Source organism: Salvelinus alpinus, chromosome 1 (genome assembly GCF_045679555.1).
Source record: "Salvelinus alpinus chromosome 1, SLU_Salpinus.1, whole genome shotgun sequence".
Lineage (NCBI taxonomy): Eukaryota > Metazoa > Chordata > Actinopteri > Salmoniformes > Salmonidae > Salvelinus > Salvelinus alpinus.
The window spans coordinates 19623595-19631889 of NC_092086.1; the positions used below are offsets into that span (position 1 = coordinate 19623595).

General features: G+C 43.3%; 1 protein-coding gene across 1 annotated transcript in view; it reads right to left on the reverse strand.

Moving 5' to 3' along the window:
- aatka (apoptosis-associated tyrosine kinase a) overlaps nt 1–1444 on the reverse strand; it is a 104562-nt gene extending 103118 nt beyond the window's left edge. The window contains exon 1 of the mRNA XM_071393316.1: nt 647–1444. Within this exon, the coding sequence (XP_071249417.1) occupies nt 647–728 (82 nt within the window). The 5' untranslated portion in view covers nt 729–1444. The remainder of the gene's footprint in view (nt 1–646) is intronic.
- Between the last annotated feature and the right edge of the window lie 6851 nt (nt 1445–8295).

The following is an 8295-nucleotide window of genomic DNA, read 5'->3' on the forward strand; positions in this document are numbered from 1 at the left end:
AGGCTGAGAGAGGCAGGCAATAGCATTGTAGTGAAACACACGCACACACCAGCACACACACACACACACACACACACACACACACACACACACACACACACACACACACACACACACACACACACACACACACACACACACACACACACACACACACACACACACACACACACACACACTACCCTTCATCCCAGCTTCCTCAGCGTTCCTCTAAAATAACAACATGCCACCCTGCCCTCGGGTTGCCATGGAAACTGCTCCAAGAGGCAAAAAAAAGGGGTGCTGCTGGAGGTCTTATAGAAAAGGAGAAGAAGACTGCCAAAATAGCAACACACACAGACCTACACACACACAACCAGGCTATAAAGGCTGCCAACAGCACACTGGCTACTGTATATTGATCTAGCTGCTGTTGTTGACTGATCCACATCCATATCCTTCACATGGAGCTGAAGGACCAGTAGCAGAGTTTAAACACACAATGATTCAACATATAGGAGGGACCTGATGATGATGGTGATGAAGGATGAAGAAGAATATTATGTTTCAAATTCAATACTGACAATACACATTCTGACACAGACATTAGATGAAACACACATGACACAACACACACATTAAATGTCCGTTTGAGATCGACACGTACCTGAGTCAAAATGGGAACTGAAGGCAAAAGTGGGATTAAAGAACGCTGAAGACATAACCGTCACGGTGAGAGCCACGGACATCCTCTCCTCTTCTTCAGGCTTGAGACGGCAGCAGACAGGGTTTACCAAAATACAACATGGAAATAGATCAGATGTTGACTATTGCACATTTAGCCGAGGGATTGTATGCTAGTCAAACTAAACGCTGCATTTTAGGCTATTTCTCATTGACACCCTTGAGACGCAGTGCGCGCATCCTTCACATCGGATCAATAAACATATGTTGACAAACATTGCCGTCGGTATTTGTTTTTGAATTTGATACCGCAGGCATTCACTTGACTGACGGATGATTAAACACGATAGATTGGCATCTCCCGTCCCACGCTTTTCTTCTCCGTCATCCAACCAGTTTGATGATGATGAGCCAGAAAATTGAACACCGCTGCTTTATCGCGCTGCTTTATCGACGTGATTCCGTTATTTAGGCTACATCGTTTTAGGTTTTGTCTCTGACTGTACAAATACCTTGGCATTCGTCCAGTGGCAATCTTACTCTCCAAGTCAAGTTATGCTCTTCCTCTGTCTTTAGAGTAGATCAATGCAACATGATGGAATAGGCTGCACAGAGTTATCCAGAATCCTCGCTATATTCCCTAGGATATATTCAATACTCATTGCACTATCGGAGCGTCACTTTAGCTGGCGACAGGGGAAGCGCCATCTTGCTTAAGGTGTCCTGTCCTAGTTTATCCTAACTGGAATCTCGCTGACTCGTTTGGGAATATGGCATCTGCACCGTGGTGAAGGGAAAGATGAGGAGGCGAGAAAAGAGGGGGTAGGGAGGTCTGTGTCTCAGAATAGTAATACAACACGTGAACAGGTGGTGAATTGGAATAAGAACGTTATTTCAACCAGTGCAGGACAGGTGTATGTCTGTGTGCGTGATTTAGCTTGCCTGGTACTATGGGATCAATTAATGCAATAGTCCCAAAAGTGCAAACACGACAATGCCCAGTGCAAATCAAGGGCACCTCCATATGCCTTTGACATATGACCATGGTCTGGTCTAATCTCTGGTGCACACTAGGTAACAAAGTAGATAAGATGAGTGTATTACACACATTCATAGGCTTGCAGATGTAATCACAGGTTACAGTGAAATTCTTATCCTCCGAGACTGTATGGTACATAGACTGTATGGTACGTAGACTGTATGGTACATAGACTGTATGGTACGTAGACTGTATTGTATGTAGACTGTATGGTACGTAGACTGTATTGTATGTAGACTGTATGGTACATAAACTGTATGGTACATAGACTGTATGGTACATAGACTGTATTCTATGTAGACTGTATGGTACAAAAACCGGATGGTAACATAGACTGTATGGTACATAGACTGTATGGTACGTAGACTGTATGGTACATAGACTGTATGGTACGTAGACTGTATTGTATGTAGACTGTATGGTACGTAGACTGTATTGTATGTAGACTGTATGGTACATAAACTGTATGGTACATAGACTGTATGGTACATAGACTGTATTCTATGTAGACTGTATGGTACAAAAACTGGATGGTAACATAGACTGTATGGTACATAGACTGTATGGTACATGGACTGTATGGTAACATAGACTGTATGGCAACATAGACTGTATGGTACATATACTGTATGGTAACATAGACTGTATGGTACATAGACTGTATGGTAACATAGACTGTATGGTACATAGACTGTATGGTAACATAGACTGTATGGTACGTAGACTGTATGGTAACATAGACTGTATGGGACATAAACTGTATTGTACATGGACTGTATGGTACATAGACTGTATGGTACATGGCCTGTATGGTAACATAGACTGTATGGTACATAAACTGTATGGTAACATAGACTGTATGGTAACATAGACTGTATGGTAACATAGACTGTATGGTACATAAACTGTATGGTACATGGACTGTATGGTAACATAGACTGTATGGTACATAGACTGTATGGTAACATAGACTGTATGGTAACATAGACTGTATGGTACATAGACTGTATGGCAACATAAACTGTATGGTACATGGACTGTATGGTACATGGACTGTATGGCACATAGACTGTATGGTACATAAACTGTATGCTAACATAGACTGTATGGTACGTAGACTGTATGGTACATGGACTGTATGGTACGCAGACTGTATGGTACATGGACTGTATGGTAACATATACTGTATGGTACATAGACTGTATATTTACATAGACTGTATGGTACGTAGACTGTATGGTACATAAACTGTATGGTAACATAGACTGTATGGTATGTAGACTGTATGGTACATGGACTGTATGGTACATAGACTGTATGGTACATAGACTGTATGGTATGTAGACTGTATGGTACATGGACTGTATAGTACATAGACTGTATGGTTCCTCCCTCTGAGCCTGCTTCCTCTCTAGGTTCCTCCCTCTGAGCCTGCTTCCTCTCTAGGTTCCTCCCTTGAGCCGGGTTCCTCTCTAGGTTCCTCCCTCTGAGCCTGCTTCCTCTCTAGGTTCTTCCTCTGAGCTAGGTTCCTCTCTAGGTTCCTCCCTCTGAGCCTGCTTCCTCTCTAGGTTCCTCTCTAGGTTCCTCCCTCTGAGCCTGCTTCCTCTCTAGGTTCCTCCCTCTGAGCCTGGTTCCTCTCTAGGTTCCTCCCTCTGAGCCTGGTTCCTCTCTAGGTTCCTCTCTAGGTTCCTCCCTCTGAGCATGGTTCCTCTCTAGGTTCCTCCCTCTGAGCCTGGTTCCTCTCTAGGTTCCTCCCTCTGAGCCTGGTTCCTCTCTAGGTTCCTCTCTAGGTTCCTCCCTCTGAGCATGGTTCCTCTCTAGGTTCCTCCCTCTGAGCCTGGTTCCTCTCTAGGTTCCTTCCTCTGAGCCTGCTTCCTCTCTAGGTTCCCTAGGTTCGTTCCCAAGTTCCTTCCTTCTGGGGAGGTTTTCCTGCCCAATGTGCTTCTGCTTGTTCTATGGGGTTTTAGTCTGGGTATCTGTAAAGCACTTTGTGACAGCTGCTGATGTAAAAAGGTCTTCAGAAAATATTTTTGATTGATTGATCGAATGTTCAGTACATTAAATTAGATGACATTTGTATTCAGTATAGTCTCTACTCAGACAGTTATAAATAATTGTGGGATGTTTATATTTGTTCTGTTACACACAGTGTGTAATGAAATGTGTTTTTTGCAAATCCCAACTTCCCCTGAGACACCCGCAGGGAGTGGAATCACGGCCAGGGTCGCCATTATACTGAGCCCATTGAGCAATTTGTTTTAAGTGCTTTGTTCAAGGGCACAGCGACAGATTTCCCCCCACCTTGTCGGCTCTGGTATTCAAACCAGCGATATGATGTAGATACAGAAAGTAAACAGCGTAGTCGGTCAATTCTCACAACAACTAAGAGCGTTGAAGCGCGAAGCTCAACCTCTCCGCTCTTTTGATGACCTGGCTACTACACTGTACACAGTGTGAAGTGTACCCGTGCACATGCGCAGATACTTTGTGTTACTGTGTGAGAGTGAAGTGTTGCATCTCGCCCATCTCAATATCTCCGGTACTGCTCGTGGCAACATCATTTTGCTGAGTCTACCTTTAATTAATACGGGGAAACTATTAATTTTTAAATATTTTTTTCAAAGAAACATTGAACATCTAATAGTCAAATCATAGAGTAAAAGCAGGTGAGCTGGTTCTTGGCCATTTTCTGGTGTTATTTGGTGGAAAACTGAGCAGGTGGAGCATTACGTCAATCTTGTTACTCATAGATAGATAGGATGGAAATGTTGTAACAATAAAACATTTTTTGTGAAGCATTCAATTGCCACTCCCTTTTGCACACAACAAGCTTCCACTCTCCCTGTCACAAGGGGATTCATGGCTTATTTAAGAAGAAATCATCAACCCTGTTACTTTATTTGGCACTTATTAGGCATTTTTTATAGTCAATTCTTTATTTAACCTCTTGAAATGGGAAAACACGTTGTTTATGAAGGCGAATATGTGCTATTTATGACAAAATCAAAGTTTATGACAAAATTTTGGACCAAGTTACACTTTTTAATAGGCACCGTTTGTTGGAATGACCCAGATCCTAAACTGAGGACGCGTCCAGGTATTTGGGACTATACCACTATTTTACCTAAGGATGCAGGAATCACTCGAAATCATTGGCCACTTTAATACATGGATCACTAGTCACTTTAAATAATTCCACTTTTATAATGTTTACATGTCCTACTTTACTCATCTCATATGTATATAATGTATTCTATACCATCTACTGCACCTTGCCTATGCCGCACAGCCATCGCTCATCCATATATTTATATGTACATATTCTTATTCCATCCCTTTACATTTCTGTGTACTAGGTAGTTGTTGGTGAATTGTTAGATTACTTGTTAGATATTACTGCACGGTCGGAACTAGAAGCACAAGCATTTCTCTACACTCACATTAACATCTGCTAACCATGGGATTTCATTTGATTTGAATGCAAGGCCAATGTTGAGGGTTTGAAGCTGTCATTAGATTTTTTAAAGTGTTCTCTGTTATTAACATTAGATGTTGACATCAGCATCATTTTCAGCATACGTGAGAAATATGACCTTGTAAGATTCAACTCAATATTAGGAAGGTGTTCTTAATGTTTTGTACACTCAGTGTCATACTACAGTATGTTTCACATTCTGCATCAGTGATCAGAATAGAGGTTGCAGTTCTGTCAACGTCCACCAGAGGAGGACATAGGGCCACTAATAATTACTCAGGATATACCTTCATTAAAGCAGGCACAGTTTGGGGCCAGTCAGACCACTGGTTTCAGTCCCACCTAATCTCGCAGGGCCATCCTTCCGTCCCGCCGCATAAAAACCTGATGGTTTCATGTCTACTGTCTCTAGTTATCAGAGTTATTCACCAGGGACGTGTTCTCGATCTGACACTGAGTTACAGGCAGTGATGTGTTGTTCCCTTTTTATTTTTTAAAATGTATTTCACCTTTATTTAACCAGGTAGGCTAGTTGAGAACAAGTTCTCATTTACAACTGCGACCTGGCCAAGATAAAGCATAGCAGTTCGACACATACAACAACACAGAGTTACACATGGAATAAACAAAACATACAGTCAATAATACAGTAGAAAAAGAAAACAAAAAAAGTATATATACGGTGAGTGCAAATGAGGTAAAATAAGGGAGGTAAGGGAATAAATAGGCCATGGTGGAGAAGTAATTACAATATAGCAATTAAACACTGGAATGGTAGATGTGAAGAAGATGAATGTGCAAGTAGAGATACTGGGGTGCAAAGGAGCAAGATAAATAAATAAATACAGTATGGGATGAGGTAGGTAGATAGATGGACTGTTAACAGATGGGCTATGTACAGGTGCAGTGATCTGTGAGCTGCTCTGACAGCTGGTGCTTAAAGCTAGTGAGGGAGATATGACCCTCCAGCTTCAGTGACTTTTGCAGTTTGTTCCAGCCATTTGCAGCAGAGAACTGGAAGGAAAGGCGACCAAAGGAGGAATTGGCTTTGGGGGTGACCAGTGAGATATACCTGCTGGAGCGAGTGCTACGGATGGGTGCTGCTATGGTGACCAGTGAGCTGAGATAAGGCGGGGCTTTACCTAGCAGAGACTTGTAGATGACCTGGAGCCAGTGGGTTTGGCGACGAATATGAAGCGAGGGCCAGCCAATGAGAGTGTACAGGTTGTGTAGTCTATGGGGCTTTGGTGACAACAGATGGCACTGTGATAGACTGCATCCAATTTGTTGAGTAGAGTGTTGGAGGCTATTTTATAAATGACATCGCCGAAGTCAAGGATCGGTAGGATAGTCAGTTTTACGAGGGTATGTTTGGCAGCATGAGTGAAGGATGCTTTGTTGTGAAATAGGAAGCCGATTCTAGATTTAATTTTGGATTGGAGATGCTTGATGTGAGTTTGAAAGGAGAATTTACAGTCTAACCAGACACCTCGTTATTTGTAGTTGTCCACATATTCTAAGTCAGAACCATCCGGAGTAGTGATGCTGGACGTGCGGGCAGGTGCGGGCAGTGATCGGTTGAAGAGCATGCATTAAGTTTTACTTGCATTTAAGAGCAGTTGGGGATCTCAGACGATACGAAAGAGAGGTTGAACAGGCTAGTAATAGGGGTTGCAACAATTTCGGCAGATCATTTTAGAAAGAGAGGGTCCAGATTGTCTAGCCCAGCTGATTTGTATGGGTCCAGATTTTGCAGCTCTTTCAGAACATCAGCTATCTGGATTTGGGTGAAAGAGAAATGGGGGATGCTTGGGCGAGTTGCTGTGGGGAGTGCAGGGCTGTTGACCGGAGTAGGGGTAGCCAGGTGGAAAGCAGTAGAAAAATGCTTATTGAAATTCTCAATTATAGAAGATTTATCGGTGGTGACAGTGTTTCCTAGCCTCAGTGCAGTGGGCAGCTGGGAGGAGGTGCTCTTATTCTCCATAGACTTTACAGTGTACCAGAACTTTTTTGAGTTTGTGCTACAGGATGCACATTTCTGCCTGAAAAAGCTAGCCTTAGCTTTCCAAACTGCCTGTGTATATTGGTTCCTAACTTCCCTGAAAAGTTGCATATTGCGGGGGCTATTCGATGCTAATGCAGTATGCCACAGGATGTTTTTGTGCTGGTCAAGGGCAGTCAAGTCTGGAGTGAGCCAAGGGCTATATCTGTTCCTGGTTCTAAATTTTTTGAAAAGGGCGTGCTTATTTAAGATGGTGAGGAAGGCACTTTTAAAGAATGACCAGGCATCCTCTACTGGCGGGATGAGGTCAACATCCTTCCAGGATACCCGGGCCAGGTCGATTAGAAAGGCATGCTCGCTGAAGTGTTTTAGGGAGTGTTTGACAGCGATGAGGGGTGGTGGTTTGACCGCAGACCCATTACGGATGCAGGCAATGAGGCAGTGATCGCCGAGCTCTTGGTTGAAAACAGCAGCCGTGTATTTAGAGGGCAAGTTGGTTAGGATGATATCTATGAGGGTGCCCATGTTTACGGACTTGGGGTTATACCTGGTGGGTTCATTGATAATTTGTGTGAGATTGAGGGCATCAAGTTTAGATTGTAGGTTGGCCGGGGTGTTAAACATGTACCAGTTTAGGTCATCTAACAGCACGAGCTCTGAAGATAGATTGGGGGCAATCAGTTCACATATGGAGTCCAGGGCACAGCTGGGGGCAGAAGGTGGTCAATAGCAAGCGGTAACGGTGAGAGACTTGTTTCTGGAGAGGTGGATGAAGTAGAAGCTCAAATTGTTTGGGTACAGAACAGGATAGTAAGACAGAGCTCTGCAGGCTATCTCTGCAGTAGATTGCAACACCGCCCCCTTTGGCAATTCTATCTTGTCGGAAAATATTATAGTTAGGGATGGACATTTCAGGGGTTTTGGTGGTCTTTCTGAGCCAGGATTCAGACACGGCTAAGACATCCGGGTTGGCAGAGTGTGCTAGGGCAGTGAATAAAACACACTTAAGGAGGAGGCTTCTAATGTTAACATGCATGAAACCAAGGCGTTCTCCCCCAGGACACACCTGCTTCCCCTCCCCTCTCCTTATTTATAGCTTCATGTAAATAAGATGAG